The sequence below is a fragment of the Trichoderma virens genome (genome assembly GCF_000170995.1).
Source record: "Trichoderma virens Gv29-8 chromosome Unknown TRIVIscaffold_3, whole genome shotgun sequence".
Classification (NCBI taxonomy): Eukaryota; Fungi; Ascomycota; class Sordariomycetes; order Hypocreales; family Hypocreaceae; genus Trichoderma; species Trichoderma virens.
In genome coordinates this window covers 1,632,244-1,652,927 of record NW_014013746.1, presented here as the reverse complement: position 1 = coordinate 1,652,927, position 20,684 = coordinate 1,632,244, and the positions used below count along the sequence as shown (strand labels likewise).

The 20,684-nt window shown below is 48.4% G+C and overlaps 8 protein-coding genes across 8 annotated transcripts; 5 read left to right on the top strand and 3 right to left on the bottom strand.

The window, feature by feature from the left end:
* Positions 1 to 433: 433 nt before the first annotated feature.
* TRIVIDRAFT_125374 (uncharacterized protein) lies at positions 434 to 2,033 on the top strand (the record flags this gene model as incomplete). The annotated part of the gene is made up of 4 exons (XM_014104306.1): positions 434 to 697; positions 953 to 1,324; positions 1,384 to 1,841; positions 1,871 to 2,033. Coding segments are annotated over 4 exons (1,257 nt in total), but the record flags the coding sequence as incomplete, so codon positions are not given.
* Positions 2,034 to 2,704: 671 nt separating this feature from the next.
* Positions 2,705 to 4,174, top strand: TRIVIDRAFT_62247 (uncharacterized protein; the record flags this gene model as incomplete). The annotated part of the gene is made up of 1 exon (XM_014104305.1): positions 2,705 to 4,174. One exon carries the CDS (start codon positions 2,705 to 2,707, stop codon positions 4,172 to 4,174), a length of 1,470 nt encoding a protein of 489 aa, XP_013959780.1.
* A 211-nt stretch (positions 4,175 to 4,385) lies between these two features.
* On the bottom strand, positions 4,386 to 4,970 carry TRIVIDRAFT_33132 (uncharacterized protein; the record flags this gene model as incomplete). Its single annotated transcript, XM_014104304.1, has 1 exon — positions 4,386 to 4,970. The coding sequence occupies one exon, from the start codon at positions 4,968 to 4,970 to the stop codon at positions 4,386 to 4,388; it is 585 nt and encodes a 194-aa protein (XP_013959779.1).
* A 1,291-nt stretch (positions 4,971 to 6,261) lies between these two features.
* Positions 6,262 to 7,703, top strand: TRIVIDRAFT_54986 (uncharacterized protein; the record flags this gene model as incomplete). Its single annotated transcript, XM_014104303.1, has 8 exons — positions 6,262 to 6,273; positions 6,381 to 6,407; positions 6,464 to 6,529; positions 6,581 to 6,659; positions 6,713 to 6,915; positions 6,983 to 7,046; positions 7,120 to 7,264; positions 7,343 to 7,703. 8 exons carry the CDS (start codon positions 6,262 to 6,264, stop codon positions 7,701 to 7,703), a joined length of 957 nt encoding a protein of 318 aa, XP_013959778.1.
* A 2,304-nt stretch (positions 7,704 to 10,007) lies between these two features.
* TRIVIDRAFT_219338 (uncharacterized protein) lies at positions 10,008 to 11,048 on the top strand (the record flags this gene model as incomplete). The annotated part of the gene is made up of 1 exon (XM_014104302.1): positions 10,008 to 11,048. One exon carries the CDS (start codon positions 10,008 to 10,010, stop codon positions 11,046 to 11,048), a length of 1,041 nt encoding a protein of 346 aa, XP_013959777.1.
* A 340-nt stretch (positions 11,049 to 11,388) lies between these two features.
* Positions 11,389 to 12,593, bottom strand: TRIVIDRAFT_212022 (uncharacterized protein; the record flags this gene model as incomplete). The annotated part of the gene is made up of 2 exons (XM_014104301.1): positions 11,389 to 12,264; positions 12,329 to 12,593. 2 exons carry the CDS (start codon positions 12,591 to 12,593, stop codon positions 11,531 to 11,533), a joined length of 999 nt encoding a protein of 332 aa, XP_013959776.1.
* Positions 12,594 to 17,148: 4,555 nt separating this feature from the next.
* TRIVIDRAFT_32209 (uncharacterized protein) lies at positions 17,149 to 18,474 on the top strand (the record flags this gene model as incomplete). The annotated part of the gene is made up of 1 exon (XM_014104300.1): positions 17,149 to 18,474. The coding sequence occupies one exon, from the start codon at positions 17,149 to 17,151 to the stop codon at positions 18,472 to 18,474; it is 1,326 nt and encodes a 441-aa protein (XP_013959775.1).
* Positions 18,475 to 19,237: 763 nt separating this feature from the next.
* On the bottom strand, positions 19,238 to 20,443 carry TRIVIDRAFT_32082 (uncharacterized protein; the record flags this gene model as incomplete). Its single annotated transcript, XM_014104299.1, has 1 exon — positions 19,238 to 20,443. One exon carries the CDS (start codon positions 20,441 to 20,443, stop codon positions 19,238 to 19,240), a length of 1,206 nt encoding a protein of 401 aa, XP_013959774.1.
* Between the last annotated feature and the right edge of the window lie 241 nt (positions 20,444 to 20,684).

Sequence of the window (20,684 nt, the reverse complement as noted above, 5' to 3'; positions counted from 1 at the left end):
CAAGTGGAAAGTTATACAAAGAAGCCGATGTTATATGTAATATAAGGCAAGGCGCACAAGCATGGAGTGTTATATTGGGTCCGTTGTAAACCCCGCGTAATTAGTGTGCCTAAAAGTTATTCTACTCAGTCTAGATTGTATTATCAGGTCAGTATAAACTTTGTTCACATTAAGATAGCAGCATTGACCAAGGCACGTTGAACATAGATTTGCAGCTATTCTTCGACTTCTCGAAACGACCCGAGCCCATCCAGAGAAGCGATTTCCTTGAAAGCTTCGACTACATCAAATTGTATGATAGTCTTCAGTATGTGTCGTTTACTCAATTTATCTGCTACACAGTCCTGCTCATGAGACTTCCCGTTTCGCGAATCTCATTTCAGATGTGCAACCGAAGCGAAGACAAAGTAATATGGAATTTCTCGCCAATTGGCTGCGGAGCAAGCAGGTGAAACAAATTCTAAAAATCACCATGGATGATGATCCCGATCGTCCACATAGCGACGAATCCATCGAGAATTCTTTAAAGGATTTTGATGTTAAAATGCTAGATTGGCGCAAAGTAGATCTCTGCCCAGAACTCATACAAAGAGCATGCAAAAACGTCATGAGTGCGCATCTGCGCTGGAGCGGTAACAATATAGCTCTGAGAGCTTGGAGCGAACCACAGGGTCTCCCAAAGCTCGAAACCCCACAAGTCGTTAACATATATCCAAAACATGTATGTATCTGGTTGGCCTTAAATATTCATGTCTGGAGACAGGAGGTCATTCTAACTATATACATGGGGCGTGTAGGGCTTAGACTCTGAGAGGCAGGTTAAAACGAACATCAAGGCGTTCGTTTTACGTTTAAGAGAAGGGATTCCCAATATCAAGGTTTTCGTCAATCATGAGAGAGGTGGGAATTTTGAGCGACCCATTACGTCAAGCCAACAACAAACTGCCGTGAGAGATGGCGTAGGAGCAACTTGCAATCTCATCGTTGGCTCAAAGCTATGAATTCCTTTGCCGAGCTTATACACGGCATGGAGGATATCGATACAAATGAGTCCCATCTTAAAGATCCCATCACGGTTGCGGTGATAGACGATGGGGTCAACAACTGCCACCCTGCGTTGCGTGGTAAGATTCACAGCGAGTTCTCCTTCCATCAAAGAGAGAACATGCCGATTCCATATTATGTGACAAGCACTGGGCATGGAACTGTCATGGCGACTATGATCTGCCGCGTTTGTCCCAAAGCGAAGCTGCAAATATTCAAGCTAGATACCTACACCTCAAACGATGGCACTACACAGATTACTGCCGAAAGTGCCGCTCTGGTTTGTACTCTTATTCTAATATAAGTATGCATTGCTATTTCTAACCATATGAGAAAAAGGCAGTTGAAGCCGCCGTTGCTCGCAAAGTCCACATTATCTCGATGTCATGGACGATCCAAGAGACAGAGGATAATAAGTCAGGTACTAGAAGGCTTGATGCAGCGCTTCGGAAAGCACACGACAGCAATATAATAATGCTTTGCTCTGCTAGTGACAGAGGAGCTCACCCTGACAATAATTACCCAGCCAGGTTCAAGGTCAAGCAAATCTTCCGCATCGGAGCAGCCACTGCGGACGGTCGGGTGTGGGGAATGGCCGGAGACCTTGCGAATATGGACTTTATCTTGCCAGGTCACAATGTTTTTGATGCCGTGGGCTCCTATAATGGTCTGCTGGAAAACTTCAAGCCTCGCACCGGATCATCCGTGGCAACAGCCCTGGCCGCTGGCCAAGCTGCCCTCATCATGCACTGTGTGCGCTTGGCAGCAATTCATTCGACGAAGAACGTTCGAACGAAGTTGGGTATATGGGAATGTCTGTCAGGAGTTTTCTGAGTCCGAGGAAACATGAAGCCATGAAGGCCGCTCTGAAACGCATCGGGACCAGTGATGAAGGGCAGCATAAATTCATCGAAGTCTGGAATCGCTTCGACTCTGCGACGGAGAACTTGAGAGGAGCATCCATGAATGAAATGCTGAACTATCTAGCCTATACTCTAGGGCCTGCCCTAGTTCCTCCAGGTGGTCATTGAGTCTAGGATCGTTATATTGTCCCAAGATCAGCCAGCACTTATTTGTCTTCGCTCATCATGTTTGGAAGATTAATCTATTCTACGTACACGGCGCACACAACAGTCCTTAATAAACAGTTGCTATTTGACATCAAGAAGAAAATGTCGCAGCTGTCAATGCGTAACAACAGAACAATATGTCCGCCAGTCTTTCAAACAATTGACACATCCCCAGGCATTCCAGTAATCCAGACGCTACAAAAGGTCACAGCATTGAGCAGGATATTCAATAGTGTTGGATTATACTTCCAGCGACTTTCCAGTATCTTTATTTTATTAATTAAAGCTGCCAATTGCAGTGCGACAATGGCGAGGGTAGTAATATCGCAACAAAAGCATCGTGCCGTGAATCCTACACGTATACGGCACTACCTACAGGAAGACAACAGTCAGGCGTTACCCCGCCTCTATTGCGTGCGTTCTCATGTCCCAGCTGCAGCATCTTCTCCTCTCACTATTTCATCACCTTGCTATTTCATCCTACCTGCACAGTTACCAGATACCGCGGAATCTCCCTCATCTTAGTCTTCAAATTCTATCGGTAATTGAATTTTCTGAGGGTGCGTATCGACATTGCCAACAACGACAAAATGCCAACTGGAGTGCACCTTCATGAGCTCCCGCCGGAGATGCTTCGCGTCATTCTGACTTCTTTCGATTCGCTTCATGATCTGTATTCACTCATCAAAGCATCATCTCAATGTTTTCGCATCTATCGGATCACTCCTGAGCTCATTCTCTCTTCTGTTCTTAAGCGCGCAATACACCCTGATGCTCTCTACCATGCGCTTGCTGCGGTCCACGTCGATCCAGACGAGGTTTCAAATCGAGACAACGACGAGCAATCATGGCAGTTTCTTGACAGTTATTTCCAACGTGACCCTGCACTGCTTGAATTCCCAAGAGACATGAATGGTATCATATCGCTAGCGAAACTGAACAATCTGGTTTCCAGTCTTGCGAATGATTACATATGCCGTACATTGCATGCTTTATATGCGAGTGAGGAAACGAAGCAAGACGCCCCCCGGCATGCATTGGCTCCATGCTCACATCATGCCGCATGCCGAACCGGGTTGTCTGCTACAGAGCAAGCAAGGATACAAAGAGCCTTCTTCCGCTATGAGCTTTTCTCACGATGTTTTCCCGTTAATCCTAGCGTACCTAGGGAGTCCATCTTTTCGGCAGATGAACAGTTCAATCATTTCATTCAGCAAATGGCGCCTTGGGAGGTAGAGGAGCTAAGCTGCCTCCATGAATACTTTTGGGTCCGTGTGTCAGGCATCTTCAGTGATCTGGAAGAAGAACTTGTAGCAAGAGTTCTCGACGCTCAAACTGCCACAGCATCGACACTCAAAGCGAGCCAAATGAATCGGTCAGAGTTCAATCGTATGTTGAGAACATATGCTTCCGTTGTTGATGACGACGGCATGTGTCTGTTCGAAGGCAGGAACCTACGTGGGCTCGAATTGTTTAGTGAAGATGAAAGAAGCACATTACCAGATATCATAAGATATCTAATCTCCCTCGGTCTGCTTTTTTTAAGAGCTTTGTTCGCCTCGCAGGGCCAAGGGAGAAGAAACCTCATCCGTCACAACTACTACGGAGAACGCGAGTTTCTACCTCACGCCATATACGAAGATCCAAGCCCATTCCCGGCTCCCAACAACTCTGAAGATATATCAGACAATAATATCTCCCACGTAAACTTGGGTTACCTCCTCTTTAGGCCATCGAGCATTGAAGCCGTCCTCTCAGCAATGGGCATTGCTAGATACTGGCCACTCCGACAGCTGGGATATGTCTTTTGGGATATTGAAAGGGTCCGCAACCTAGAAATCAACAGCAAATTGCGCGATGCAAGATACTGCGACCCTGCCGCGGCCAAGAAAGCATTTAATGGGTTTATACAGGAAAGTCCTGAGGCACGCTTGAAAGGAATTAAATTACCAGAAATCATGTTGCAGGAAATTCGAGACGATTACACTTATCTGTGGTCTTACGAGTTCGACTTTAGTTCTGATTCAGACATACAAGACTTCGAGGAAGACCACGAATAGCGAACCATGTTAGTGGTGAGGAGTCATTATATTACACTTGCAACTACTGAGACATTTACAGAGTAAAGGATCATCAGTTGCACAAGTTCGAAATAGTAATTCTCATTGATACATTGTGAATTTATTTTTCTAGACTGATTAACATAACATTGCGTTTGGGTAGACATTCAGTTGGCACTTCAAATATATACAAGACTTGGTGGCTGTAATATTATGCAGATGCAGCAGCCTTGGCAACTGCTGCCTTAATCATATCATCCGTAGCATATTTACTGATAAGCTCGCTCTTGAATTTCTCGTGCGCCTCTTTGTCTTGTTTGTCCAACATTTCACTGTCACTTGCCAGCAGCGGGTGCGAATCCGTCAATTCGCTGAGAACGGACACAAGCATCGCGTTCTCCTCCGTTGTTCCACTGCCCCAAGATTTGTATTCCGCATCATCCTGGAGACCGCGCATAATAAGAATAACTCGCTCGAAGCCAATCGCAGCCGGCTCGAATGTAACCATAACTCGGCTGCCCTCTTCGCCGGCCCGAAACGTGTGTGCCGTGAATCTTGGGACCGTGTTGTCTTCTCCGATCTTCATTGGGATCTCCTTCATTGCTGCGGCGTCCTTGACTCCCTCTGGTGCCATGATGACCGTCATATCACCAGAAAGCAGTTTGAAGTTTTCGGTGAAGAGGGTATGAAAGTGAGGGAAAGTGGTGGATCCAGGGCCCAGCTCCGAGTCAACGACTGAGCGCTTGCCGCCGTTAAGCAGGCCGGATTCGATAAGCGTGGGAATCTTATCCGCCATGACTAGTATTTCCAATGGAATAGAGAATCTGGCTATGATATTGTCGGTAGAGGTGACAGTTTCTCGTAATTGCTGAATTGAGAGGCTTGCCTTAAATCATGGAGTTGCATGCGTTAACTGTGTAACAGCGCCCATCATATATAGCAATTCTCGGACAGGGCTTCAACAAGCCCAAGCGTAATGACCCCTTCGATTACAACACCATCACCCTATATTCTGACTAGTAATGTATAAAGTATGCATGTCAGATTCGTAACTGTTCCATAGCGCTGAGGTCGAGCATGTTTTAACCGAGAAGTTCCCCAATCATAACACTAGCGGTTCTTGGTCTCTACATTGATGTGGTCATCAACGAACATGAGGCTTTTAGGCAACATATCAACAACCCACAATGCTGCGCTAACAAAGATGGTGCTGGCTCCAGCTTCTTGGCTATCTGTTTTATTTCTCCACCTCTTATATTTAGGATATTGTTTATTTAGGACGGCGAGCAGAATTGGGACATATTTTGAGCCGCTACTCCATACGTGTTTGGCCATCGAGGAACGAGACAACTAGCATCCTCAAGCTTACGCACAACACGAAATGTGTACCGCGCGGTAATTACTTTTATCTACAATGAACTCTATTGGTTCAACTCGTCACGATCTAACCTTGGGATTAGTTATTTCGTCTGAGTGGCGTAATGAATATGATAGCCCGCTAAGCCTACAGTGTAGGGTAGGTACCTGACCGCTATATTAGAAAACATTTATCCACCCAAGCCGTCATTTTACATGCTTAGCTAGAGGTGGGAGAAAAAAAAAGAAAAAAATATGCCCCCACACAGATTTGAACTATGGACCTTTGCATTACGAGTGCAACGCTCTACCCCTGAGCTATAAGGGCAGTGGGTAATCGAAATGGAGCAGGAATTAAACTATTTATAAATCCTACAACTCTTGCGACACAAACTATGCCAAACTCAATCGTAAAACTCTTTCGGGTGGCGGGGTGTTTAAGTTGCAGGCCATCGTCATTGCACCTCTTGAATCACAACCCAACTCAATTCTTCCTGCTTAATAAGAATCCCAAATAAGACGGGGAAAAATGCAACTCAAGACAATTCAGAAGCTGGAGCTGCCGGCCGCAGCGGACATGCACGTCCATTTGCGCCAGGGCGAGATGATGGACGTGGTGGTGCCGACGGTAGAGCAAGGAGGAGTTGATACGGCTTTTGTGTATGTTGATCCTCCCTGTGATGTGCCTGGAAATGCGGGTTAATAGGCGTAGCTGACAAGAGATGTATAGCATGCCAAATCTTGTATGTGATTGCAGTATCCTTGATTTTATTGAAAATTGACTAGAATGTTTCTCGGCGGAATTCTCTCACTACCCAGCATACGTACTGTAAGGCTGACGGTGTTATAGGTCCCTCCCTTGACAACTGTTGACAAAGTATGTTGTCATCAATGAGTCTTAAACACTCTCGCAGATGGCTAATTCTCCTTGAGGTTCTTGAATACCAAGGCAAGCTCCGCGCTGCCTCGCCAAATGTTCATTTCCTCATGTCCCTCTACGTAAGCTACACATATCCAAGCGTATTGGGCACACACCTAACAAGGCACTAGCTTCACCCGTCAGTTACACCAGAGACTATTGAAAAGGCAGCAGAGGCGGGAATCACAGGCGTCAAGCTCTACCCTCAGGGTAAGTCACTTGTGTTGTTACGATTCAAGATGCAAGGAACTAATACAGCCCAGGGGCGACCACCAACTCTGAGCATGGAGTAGCCAACATCGAGGCATTCTATGACACCTTCGCTAGCATGGAGAAGCATGGTATTGTTCTCAACATACACGGAGAGGTCCTCGAGGCCTTTGCTCCGGAAGGCACAACACTGGAAGAGGCGTTTCTCCCTACCCTCAAGCAGCTCCATGAGAGATTCCCAAACCTGCGCATTGTGGTATGTATTTCTCCACTCAGAATCCCACCTCAATCTTGTCCAGATGCTGATGATTGTAATCTCCCAGCTGGAGCATTGCACCACGGCTGCGGCTGTGGAAGCAGTCAAAGCTTGTGGACCTAACGTTGGAGGTAATTCGTTGCCCCCTTTAACCCTCGTTTCCCTCTGATTCAAGGACTCCTGCTGATAGTATTCGCATATCAGCGACTATTACGGCTCATCACCTTTACTTGACCGAGGCCGATGCTTGCTGCGACCCTTTTGCATTCTGCAAGCCCATCCCCAAGAAGCCCACTGACCGGGACGCCCTGCTCAAGGCTGTCGTCAGTGGTAACCCTAAATTTTTCTTGTGAGTAATTCCGCTAGTGTCTCCCCTATTTTATCCTTATCCAAAGTTGGACGATCTGGTTAACGTGTTTCTTCACAGTGGAAGCGACAGCGCACCCCATCCGCTTGTTTCCAAGACTACTGCTGCCCAGGGTAAGGCGCCAGCTGGTGTCTTTACGCAACCCTATGTGACCCAACTGGTGCTGTTGGCGCTGGAGGAAGGTATTGAACGCGGTGTCATTAGTGAAGATGATGTTACTCAGGAGAAGCTCGAGGGATTCCTCAGCAAGTTCGGAAGACGCTTCTACAAGCTGTCCGAAACCTCTGGGAACAAAATCATCCTAGAAAGGAAGGGTGAGAAGATCCAAGCCAGCGTGAAGAGTGAGAGCGGAGCGGTAGAGGTTGGAATTTCGAGAGCAGGGACGGAAGTCTTTAGCTTGACGTGGGTCAAGGCGGCGTGAATTGTATAACAGATTCGGCTTTGTCGTACGGGCGGGAGGACGTTTCCGGTTCATGTAGATGAGATGCTCGAGACTCGGCCGTCTTGGAATGGTCTGAGTTTAGAATATCTGGCACTACGGGAATTAGGAAAGATCTTGATATCAGTTAGATCCGAGACTGCTCATGCAGCAGGATGGCTTGATAGAAGAAGAATTCATGTAAGGATGAGGGACATAGGATGACACGCGAGGGTAACTAGATGACATTAAAACATGCTCAGTCCCGAAAATATCTATAGAATATATATCAGTTGATAGCCGTCGGCACGGTTCAATGTGACGAAGGACTGGATGGTGGACTTTGAGCAAGACGGTGTTTAGGGAGGTTACTACGATGCTGAAAGGGCATTACAAAAATAGGCCCTGCCTAAACGAAAAGGTAAAGAATGACCAACCGCTGAGGCAAATAACCCCCCTATGGAATATATGTGACAAGAACTTCGGCACAGAAAAAAAGGCTCTAGAAGCCAAATTATCTTCAAAAAATCTACTCCTTCTACTTTACAAAATCGTAGTTAAGTGTTATACCATCATGGTCAGGATAGGTATCGAAACTATCCATGGCAGCAGGTTCGGAACAGTCGCAGAGTCTACAATACCATGCTTACAAATTATAGGCCCAGTTACTATCTAACATGTATGCTACTAGCCAATTAGTGGTTATTCTACACATAATTCCCATATATCCTAACCGGGCTGGAGAATAAGATTTCAGCCAGTTGAAGGACTCTTAAAGAAGGCACTGCCCTTCAAATAATTATTGTGAGCTGCATCAATGCACTTCAACCAACCAAACACGAGTCCGCTTACCAGCAGAATGATTTTGCATAGCCCCTAGCATGGTGTCTTTCTATCTATCATAGAAGAACACCATGATACACTAGTCCTTCGATCTCCCGATCTCCATAGTACTGCACACCTAACAATTCTTGTTCTGATCTTTTAAAACAAATGGAGACAAATAAAATCTTTCTCATGTTTCAAGGAGCAAGCTTTATGCTAGATAGCGGTTAACACCTCCCTTTGACCTTCACGACTCTTCTAGTTAGAATCAATCGTGATAATAAACGGCCCTCGTGGAAGGAGTTGGTACACGCTGCAATTTTATCCAACTTTTGGCTGTGATGATGTCGGCTGATGAATCGAGAGGAATTGAGCCTTAGTTTGATATAAGCACTCCAGCAGGGATATATGTCAGCACTCGCGGTAGTGTATTCAGGGGCCGCTGAATAATTTGATCTGTTCTCACCCGTAAACAAAGCATCTTCTGTTACTATTCACACTATTCGCATGCTCCTAGGTATCATAACCGTTGGACTCAGTATGCTTCAAGAAGCTCGGGTGCGTCGTCCCTGCTCTCTTGTTTTCAATTGTTGATTCCTTTGTGGGATGGTGCCAAGCTTCAATATAGCGGTCAGAAAGAGCAAACAGGGTGAAGCCAACGTTACATCTGTTTAAATGAGAATCCTATTAATTATTGGGCGAGAGCATCAATATATCGGATCAACGTTCCGATGATTTCCGACTCCGCAGACGCCTTCTCTAGCTGCAGCAGGCGAACAAATCAATACTAATCGAGCCTGCAGGATTCATGCATGGTTACATCTAGACCATGAAAATAATTGATTGAGCTGTACCTCGTGGCAACCCCGCAGAACACTTGTTTCGTAGCCCCAAGTTCATGTTAGGCAAACTAATGTACATGTACTATTGCCTGTCGCTTTAGTTGCTGTATTGCAGTTGCCAACGCAGTCAGCTCAGCGTTGACAACACAACTCTTAATATATAATTACTATACAATCGGGCGTCAGGAATATACAGGGGGTCAGCTATTGGTCAACTATTGTCTTACATACTCATATTGCGCTGCAACCCTACTTACCTAATGAGGAGTGCTTCTAACGACACGTGTAGATGCGTACATCGTGAAGGCCATTTGGGGTAAGCTTTGATCCACCCCGGGTATCGTTTCGGAGATCTAGATTCTATTCGCCCCCCGGCTATTAATGGCAATCCTTAGTAAGAAATAGTAATGAATTAGACAATTATTATGCATAAACGGGTTGCTGGGAGACTAATTGAAATTTCCCCTGTTGTCAGTATTGTATTTGTCAATAGATGCATTTGTCATTCAACAAAGACTGCCAAAACTGCCAAGTATAAGTATACAATAGAGACTCAGGGCAGTAGAGCTTAGAAAATTCCTATGAAGTAAACAATCGCAATTAGCAGTTATACAGTCTTATTACTATATTTTTCCCCAATATGCGGTTTTCACTGATATCGCTTCTTCTGGGCGCATCATGTCTCGCACATGCCCACTCGCCCGCTGTGACTACCTACGCTCCTCTGCCTTCAACTGCTGTCGGTCCTCCAGTTAATGCTGAGGGATACCGCGTGCAATCGCTTGGAGGAGGAGCATACATGCTCAGCGATGGTACATATCAATCCTTGTTCTTCGTCACCCCCAAAAGTGTCATCATGGTCGATGCACCACCGACTACTGGAGAAAACATCTTTGCCGCAATTCAATCGGTGACACACCTGCCAATCTCGCATCTTGTCTACAGCCACTACCATGCTGATCACATTGGAGGGGCATATCTTTTGGCCAAGAAAGGCGTCAAGATTATTGCGCATGAATTGACGGAGTACGAACTCACTATTACACCTGATCCAAACCGGCCACTGCCTCATGTCACTTTCAAGGACTCCTACACCCTGCATGTGGACAACCAGACTATTCAGCTGGATTACCACGGACCTGTCCATGCTCCCGGCAACCTTTTCATCTACGCGCCAAAGCAAAAGGTTCTCATGCTCATCGACCTTGTCTTCCCTGGCTGGGCACCATTTGCAAACCTAGCAGAAGCTCAAAACGCCGCCATGTTCATCAAAGCACACGACTTGATTCTGAAGTATGATTTCAAATACTACATCGGAGGCCACGTTACCCGCATCGGAGATCGCAAAGACGTCCTTATTCAGCAGGAATACGTACACGACCTGTACAACAATGCCCGCACGGCAATTCTCCTCAGCAACAGCCCTCCCAACGCAACGAACCCGCTGTCATTTAATACCATTCTTGACCCCATCCAGCAGGCAAATCCAAACAACACATGGGCAGCGTTTTCCGGATATATCGATACTCTTACAGACTATTGTGCTAACGTGACGACTGAAAAGTGGTTGGGTAAGCTGGGAGCGGTAGACGTGTACACGCGTTCTCACTGCGAAACTTTGGTGGAATCATCTCGCATCGACTTTGGCTATCTGGGCCCCTTTGGTGTGCATGAGGGTTAAGCATATGGAGACGCGGGATTTGTAATGAGCAAGTGTTGCGTAGCTGTGCTAGCTCGGTTTTGGGGAGTTTGATTCAGAAAATTACACATTGCTTAGTCTTTGGTAACAAGGATATGGTAATATAATATTCTAATAGCCTTTTATTGAATCAGGTGTTACAGCATTTTTGAATCTGTCATCTTGATATTAAATTTAGCCCCTATCATATTTTAATAATTGGTAAATAATGTGCATCCACTGTGAACGAGAGCAGAGCGTAATGGTGTAAATTGCATGACCATGTAAATGACATGTTTACAACCAACAGCAAGACAGCTACAGTAATGGGGGAGATGCTATAGGTAGTAGAATGCATATCTAGCAAGTAAGAGATAAATAGAGTCTACAGTTAAAAAAGTTTGCTTATTCTATGCGTGATTTATGAGGAGGGTATTCTATCCATAATTTGTACACCGCTATCTATACGGGAAGCAATCATAACATCAATCCTTGGGTGGTCGGGTGGCATTAATCTCTTTCAAAATTGCCTCCGCACCAGCCTTCACCAGTCTTTCGGCCAATTCCCGTCCAAGTGCCTTGGCTTCGTCGTTGGTATTCACCGTTGCATCGATAGAGTCTTCAACACTTTGAGTGCCGTCAAGACTAACAACAATTGCTCTCATCCTCAGAACATGCTTTGATTCGTCAACCCACTCCGTCTCAACACCAATAGGGACAGTGCAGCCGCCTTCGAGAGTATACAACAGAGATCGCTCAGCAAGACAAGCCAGAGTCGACTTCTCATCAGCCAATTGGTCCAACAATTCCAAGACCTTGGCGTCTCCCTTCCGGATCTCCAGGCCGAGAGCTCCCTGGCCAACTGCGTGTAAGATGCCTCCGTCCTTGGAGCCCAGATACTGATTGATGCGATGCTTGAGACCAACTCGCTCAAGGCCAGCTGCGGACATGATCATGCAAGTATACTCGCTCTCAGGATTGTCAACCTTGGCAAGCCGAGTTTCCACGTTGCCGCGCAGGTTGGCAAAGCGAAGATGAGGATAAAGACGACGGAGCTGCGCAGATCGCCGCACCGATGAAGTGCCAATAATCGCGCCTTCGGGCAGTGTCTTGAGGCTGGTATATGGCAAACCCGCCTTAATAATCAGAGCATCACGAGGGTCATCACGGAGAGGAATGGCTGCCAAATCGCATGAGTCAGGAAGCCTTGTCGGCATATCTGTTCGGAAGTTAGAAACCTTGAAGTCTGAGTGGGGTTGATGAGAGCAACTCCGCGGACTTGCCTTTGAGACAATGAACGATGACATCCAATTCCCCAGAGGTAAGTTTTTCTTCCAGCTCAGCCGTCCATAGGTTCTTTGCCCCAAAGTTGTAAAGCTCTGTGGATTTATCTTTATCGCCAAGAGTGTGCAGTGCCTCAATCTCATATGTTCGGTCTGGTGCAACTTTCTGCAGGCTGGCGCGGATACCCTCAGCCTGGATAACGGCCAGATTTGACCTCCGAGTGCCAATCCGCAGCGGCGGCTGGGCTTGAGAATTTTCCGTCATTGTGATAGTTTTATGCAATAAAGACACGCAGAGAGTGATTGAAGAGAGTGAGGTTGCAACGATGATATTCACGCAATTGAAACTAAATGTGTGGGCGGTGGATCCTCGGGATCTTTTGTTCGTAGGATTTCTCATAACCTGCTCAAGGAATAGTTAAATGGTAATGCCTCGGATGGGAATTTTTCAATTAGAGAAGAATCCTCTTTTCACATTTTTTTTTTATTCGCCAAATTGTTAGAGAAAATGTCTATTCTCGATATTTGCGACATCTGATTCACGCTTTTTGGGCTCTCTAGATTGGGATTGCAACTTGAACCTATCGTATTAGTGCTTGATGATGCAGTTGCTGTCAAGAGCTGGCGATCAACTCCATTCTTGTAATACGAGAGCGAGGGAAAGAAAGCAACGGTATCTCTCGATATTAACGAATTAGTTGGTAGATTATTTTAATTATTTTCAGATTTTTGTTGTTATCTATCAATGGCATTGCGGGTATCGGAACACCATCTCACAGCCAAAACCCGGTACCCGTCTCACGCCCAACAAAGAGCCAACTAGACTAGAGTATTTCAAACGTAGTCTCACTGGGATGAATATTTTGATGCTTTGGACAGAACTTATAATTGTTGCTCTTGTAACTGTTCTTGAAGAATGGCATCCCAATATGTACTCGTAGGTAATCGTAGCATTTCCGCCGATTCTCTGGCAGAGCCATCAAACAAAGTCCTCGGCAGCTATTGTCTTTCTCAATAAACAATTCACGAGCTACCATACTCCTTGCTTAGTTATTAGCAAGGATCCATACTGTACCTCGATAAAGTTGTGTACACTCCGTATGGAAGCCATCTAAAAGAGTAGACAAGTGACAAGGGTGACTATGGTTAAAGTTAGATCACAGGCTTTACGTATCATGTGATGCCAATAGATCCCAGCCACATACATGGGGTGACTTGCGCGAAGTAGGGGTTGCATTCAATAGAGCACTTCGGACGGCTGGAGAAGTTCCGCACTTGGATGAAGTGAACAGAAGCATGTATGATAGGTATGCCTATATGCAAGTTGATGGATGGCACCTCTCTGCCCTCTGTAGTGTATCTACGGCTCGACACCCTGCCCAGGCCAGCTGGATTCTCAAGTCGCAATCTTGACGGTGCGCTTCCTTGTTACGGATGCATACATCTCGGTTGAGGTATATGTCTGAGAATGGCGATCTTCGTCGTCAACGTTCCATTCGCTCTACCAGCCATTCACTCTCACCGACTTCCTACACGTCATGTTTCTCTACATGTTTATGAGTCATGCAAAAGACAACTGCGAGGGATGTCTCTCGCATGCCTGTCCGTCTCTGGTCGTCTAAAACGCCTCTTCAGTTTCGACTCTTCATCCCCAGCCTGGAGACAAGCGACGTACGAGTACATGTACTTCTTCTGGACATGCGGTCAGTCTCCGTCTTGTCGACAGCAGCAGCGGCAGTGTCGGCACTCGCTGGTAGCCTGGATTTTCATGCCAGCTCCACTAAGCTTCTTTTGCCAAAACAAGGACACCAAGACACTCCAGGATATTTTTAGTCTAAGCCGGCGTTTGGCGCCAACGGCGATGCCAATGCCAATGCAACCACAAACACCCTTGAAAGGCATTCGCCCGCCTATTATTACCTCCCTATCTCATTGTCTGCCCGACTTTTTGTTACCTAATTGAATCCGCGTCCAGAAGCGGACATGCGCTTAATGCTCCGGATAGGGCCGCGTTGCTTTGTGCAGCAGTCTGTCTTCACGTGATGATGATATGTGACAGACATTCACGATGGAGCCCCAAGACAGCACAGCATCCGGCGATGCTGTTTTTTGCTCGCGAGTCGAATAAGGAGAAGAATGCAGTGGTGAAACCGGCTGTCGGCGCGATCAGGCCGGAGGAGTACAGTAGTGCTACCTGGCGTGTAGTACCAATAGTGCGCAACATGTTGTGGTCAGGAGAAGCAGCTCAATCTCGGTGTTATCACGGTGCGGACGATTAACAGCCGGGCAGATGATCCCCATGCTTGTCCATGTATGCACTGCAGTAGTAGTCCTGTACGTGCTAGCAGCAGCAGCACTTGAAGCCAACACTGGACGATTTATCCTATGATACTCTGTGGCGTTTTAGGCGAGATTGCGTTCTATCACGGCATCCCATGAAGCGATCCGGAAAATTACAGCTCATATCTGCGAAAACGGGCGGTCTGCCGATGATTGTGAGGTGCACCGCGACGGCCAATTGGCGCTCTTGGAAAAAAGCTCGAGGCACACACCCAATCTGAAAATGAGGCGGACTAACCTAACGGCAGTCTAGCACAGCCGCTCTTCCAATGAGGATTCCAAACTACGTGATAAATGACACGGATAGCTGGGCAAGGGTCGGCTCTTGCAGTGGTGCAGTGCCGCGGCTTTTTAGTGGCTTCAACTGCCATTCAGGGGTTAAGATGTTCCATGTCCTTAAAAAATTTCGGGGGGTCGGCCGAAAGGGATCAGGGGGGAGTGTGAAGCGAATCAAGAGCATCTACGCTTTTTCGTGCGTGCAACGGCCAAAGACAAGACGGCCGTGCTTGAAGGGGCTTGGATTACAAGCAAAGCAAAGCAAAACAAGGCAAGGCAGAGGCCCAGATCAGCCGCCGGGCGGATCACGATACAAACGACCCACAGAGGTCCAGCCCTAGGCCGGCTGTCAGTGGGCCGCGGGAGCCGAAGCTGTTTTTGACATTGATGGTGTGGAGATGAAGAATCTCGACTCATGTCGTTGCTGCAACTAATCAAGTAGTAACATGTATTCAATTGTATTATTGATGCCTCCATCCATCATCTTAGCACCACTGTTGGCAGGTGGCGCATTCAACGGTTTCTTGTCAGGCAAGGTTCTTGACACAGCCCGACGCAGCCCAGGGGGTTGCTCAAAATACCACCTCCAATCCCTCCAATCCCTTCGGTGCCGTGGTTGCTACCATGCTCGTCGCGGAGATCTCTAGATCGAAACACAAGTCCCGAAATTTTGTTTCCGAAGCGACATGTCCTTGTTTCTTTTCTTTCCCTTTCCTTTCTCTCTCTTCCTCCCTTTCCCCCTCTCTCCTCTTCTGGCCTATCGCTGCACGAAACGTTGCCTTACAGTGCGGCTCCCCCCAACCCAACCCAACCCAACATGGACAACCTCATCACCCAACAACACCTACTATCTACTAAAAAGTCCACACAAATTTGCTAGCCACATGCACATGCACATGCAAATGCACCACAAGAAAGCCCGAGCATCAAAGGCTTTTAGGCTCTAATGGCCCACGTTTCAGGCTGGCCCGTGCAGCGCTGCGGCTGCCATGGCCCAGAGGGGAAATGCATCCATGCGCCGTGCAGCCAGCAGCGCCATATTTCAAATTCTCATCTCCTATCAGTAGATTCCGGTGACCTCGCTCTTATCAGATGGCAGGCACTCTCTCCAACTCGGAAATATGCGCCGCACCGAGTTGCAGCCGGTTACAGCAGCCCGCTTCGTATTCTCCTCTTTTTTCCCATTTGCATGTGCAAAAGTGCTCGTGCCTGTCTGGAGGTAAGAGCGAGGCCATGCATAGCGTTACCTTAATGCGCGCCGTAGCATGTACTGTAGTAACCCAGGCCAGGGCTGCATAACAAGATCTGAGATCTGATACAGCAGCAACAAACTAAAAGCGACGAACCTATAGCACTAAGGCAGGCCCCTTGCCGGGCTTGCAAACGGCGAATAAGGATCCGCATCGACCTGCAGAGGGTGAGAGACATGACAAAAGGGGGCCCAGAAGGGAATATCCGTTGCCAGTCGAAGCATCATCGTCGACGTAAGTTGTAAGCATTTGAAGCAAGCAGTCAGCCCGCGGGCATGTACCAGTACCAGTGCCCGAGCGCTCTGTCCGCATGCACTCCTCAGCCCACGTCATACGATACGCCCAACAGCCCAACAGCGTTGCATTCTTCAGGCTCCATCAATTGTTTCCCCGCTGCTAATCGGCGGCCTGTTGTCGCTATTTGGCGCTTCTGCGGGGAATCGACCTCTCTGCTAGGTGCCAGGTGCTAAAGGATTGCCTCGAGCTACTGCCAGGCTAATGTACCGGTACGGCGGGCTAATTAATGTCGACACTCTGCCCCCATGTCGCATGCCTTGCCAGCCCAGGTTATCTGTACTGTACTGGACGAGTACTTGTACTTTATTGATTCAGCCCATTGAGTTTGGGTCCCTTGTGCGCCTGACTTCATTGGGGGCGCTGCATGTCGAGAAAGCTTTTTGACTGCCCTCGAACCCTCGACCGTCATTATCACTGCCATCACCGTCAAGCATTGCCATCACTACTCCCTACTATCAAACGCAACTACTGATCAGACATCGCCATCAATCATCACCACCACCAGCACCCGTACTCACCAGCTAGCAACATCTTCATCTCCATCCCCCCCACTATCATCGCCACCACTATACCACCATCGTCATCGAATTAGCCATTCAGCATCGCCATTACCATCATCACCACCTCTTCTCGTCGCCATCATCCATGGCTTCCCCCATGTCCATATCTCAGCTCCCCAACGAGCTCATCTCCTATATCCTCAACTTCCTCGACGTTCCCTCCCTCTTTGAACAACACCAATACGATGACCCAGCACACATCCCAAGCCCCGATGCCGTGGGCTTGTCCGACTCCTTCCATGGCACCATCAAAAGCGCATCACTTGTTTGCCGCCTCTGGAGACGCTGCACCCTACCTCTGCTTTTCCGAAACGTCGTCTGGAGATTTCAGCACATGAATCGTCCATTCGGATGCCAGGATCCGCTCAGCACCGTTGACGAGCTCGAGTTTCTGCGCTTCCTTGTTATGACTGGACTTGCACGATATGTCGACAGCCTTACCATCATCATCGATTATCCCTTGGCTGAGATTGGCGAGGATTTTACCCATCACGCGAGTTGGGGCATCCTCCCTAGCCATTGCCCTGCCCTGATTCGCCAAGGACCAGACGGTGATCTCGTTGCATCCGGGCCAGCCTACGACCATCACTCCAAGTGCCAGTCCAACAATTGGCTCTGGCAGACCATCTTCAATCATCTAGATTTGTTAACCATCAACCTCATCAGCTCTCCTGCTATTCTCGCGTCGCTGCTGGGTCGGCCAATTAATTTGTCCGGGTCCTGGATCTTCCGTCAGCGTTTCCATATTCTCTCCCTTTCCAGGCCAGCAGAGACACGCCAGCAAGCCGCCACTCCCTCGAGCAACTCGACAGCACTGGTAAACACTTCGCCTGGAAGCAGGGCGCAAACAACCGTTCCTTGCTCCCTCTTCAGCATTCGTCCATGGGAGTCGATGCTCCTCAACGAGGGTTCCTCAGTCAAGGTCTATACAACATACGAATATTTTAACCACGTGCCCCCTTCCATTCTACCTGCGCTCCTGGATTCGGGGGATGAGTCCATGCAGCCTCTTCTATGCAAAACCCTCCGCTCCCTCTCCTACATCGCCATCTTCCCACTCGCCACACACATAAACGACGTCCTCATCCCCCGCATCCCAGCTCTTGAGCGATTCTACATCCAGATCGTCCCCCGAGCGCCCAGCTTCGCCGAAGACGACTACCGCCACCCCGCCATGGACATATCGGATCTGTGGATGGAGCGGAATACGGCCTACGCCCAGCTCGTCATGGCCATATTTGACCCACCTCCCCTGGGCTCGTGGAGTAGCCTGCAGTACTTTGAGTCCGGAGATGCCATCGATAGGGAGGCGTGGGAACAAGCTGTAAGATATGTGATATTCGCAGCAGGCGCCACTTGGAAGGTTGCTGGGGAGGGCAAATTTGTCAGAAGGAACGACAAGGTGCCTATGCCAATTCTCTAAGCCATTTCACAGCGCTGTTTTTTCTATAGCTTTTGGAAGTTTTGGATTCTTTTTTTTTGGGACTATTGCTTATAGGATGAAAAGGGAGATTTTTGGGATAATTATTGCATAGCTTTAGCATAGGTAGTTTGTCGGAATGGGTTTGGGTTATTGTTAGGTTTCGTTTTGGACAAAGGACATTTGGGGCATTCTTTGGATAATTCACACGGGCATTGGGATATGGACAGGCTTCAAGATTGCAAACCGGATACCAAAAAGCATATTTTTTTTTCTGTTGGAACAGTCAATGAAAATACTCATTATTATTTGACAGGCATCATCAAGGTTGCACAGGAGATTTAGAAAGCATTGGCCATGTAAGTAATGCAGTGTCAAGGGGGATCCTCGGACCCGTCGGTATTCTCGGCATCGTCGGCTTCACATATTACAACAGGTAGTGGTTACCTAGTAGCTGCAGGGCGCACAGATGAATAAACACGAATTTTGACATCATTTGTTGATGAGTCTTCCAATGGGAAGCATTTTATTGTATGTTCGTTCCGCAGCCACGGAGATTTCAACGTCTCCGCGGCAGTATATAGCCAAAAGGTAGCACCATCCCCCCATGCTTATAGTTCCAAGGAACAGAGATGCATAATATGTTTCTATGGGGATTTTCATCCCCACTACGCATACAGAAACGCCTCTAAACCGGGTCTGTAATCCGTCTAAAAGAGGAAATATGCTTATAAACTAACGACAATGCATCCAAAGAAAATCCAACTCAATCTTCGTGGCTGCTCAGGTCGCCGTCCTCGTCGCTGTCAGTCAGATCCACTCTCCGCTTCTCCATCTCATGCTCCATCATCTCGCGGTACGTGCTCCAGCTTAGCGCACCGAAAGCGACAATGATCATGGAGCCGCCAATCACGGCCGCTGGGCTCAACGGCTGGCCCGTGATGAACCAGTCGGCAATGGCAACGATGAAGATGGTGAGGAGGGCAGCGACCGACGAGAGCACGGGCGACGTAAGAGAAATGAGGATGAGGAACGAAGCGCTAAAGGTAGCGTTGGAGAGAACAGCAAACAGGATGAGCCAGCACGTCGAGGCATTGGGGATCTCGAAAATCTCCCACCCGAGCCAATGCAAGAGGGGAAGGGGAATCCAAAGCACAGTGATGGTGAAGAGGCCAATGCAAGAACCAAACGTGTTTGCGAAAATCATGCCCCGGCCAGGGGAGACGCCGTCGGGAGGACAAGCAAAGCGCTTGTACAAGACTTCGTACAGGCCGTAGAGCACGGAGCCAATGCCGATGACAATGTTACCCAGGAATCGGCTGCCAGCATCCACTTCGCCCTCGCCCTGGCTCTGCCCGTCAGCAGAATTGGAGCTGGAGCCGGTATCGCCATAGGCTACCACTAGGACGCCAACAATGGCGATGATGACGGCAACCGACTTGTCCAGGCGGAGCGGCTCCTTGAGCAGAGGCACGGAGAATGCATAGGCAAAGAAGGCAGAGCAGTTGTAAATGGCGGTGAGGTCGGATGGCGTGGTGAGGCTGACGGCGACATACCAGCTCAAGCCAGCCACGGTCAATGCCGTCGTGATAAAGGCCGTGGTGCGGGTCAGGTAGCGGACAGACTTGGACGCGGGCCGCTGCAGGCCAAACACATCGAGCGTCTGCAGCTCGACCATGAGCGCCGTCGACTTGACCAGCTGCACGTGGCGCCTCCAAAAGGTCGACCAGGGCATATCACGCTTCTGCAGCCGCAGGATGAGCAGCTGAGCCGGCCACATCAGCACCCATGAGCTGTGCGTGAAGAACATCATGCAGTAGGCCTTGTCCCAACCCAAGTCGCCCTGGATGTAGGCGCTCAGCTCCGTCTGCACGCAAAAGGCAACCAGGCTCAGCACCAGGAAGAAGGCGGCATACGTGTACTTCTTGCGAGCCGACGAGGCGGCCAATTCGCCGGGGCTGCGGCTACGCATCGTCGAGCGTCGTGTCATTGCCGGTCGAGGCACGGGGGAATCGTACAGAGGCCCAGAAGCGGAGTTGGACGGGCCAGAGTGTCTGTCGCTTGAGGATCGCGAGGATCGGCCTCTCTCGACGTCCTTGTCTCCCAAGTCTCGCCCTTCCGAGTCAGGTCTCGACAGCAGGGGCTCGCTGGATCGGCCGTCAGCCGTCGTCTCACGAAAGAGGCCGGGTCGAAGATTATCCGAGCCCATGGTT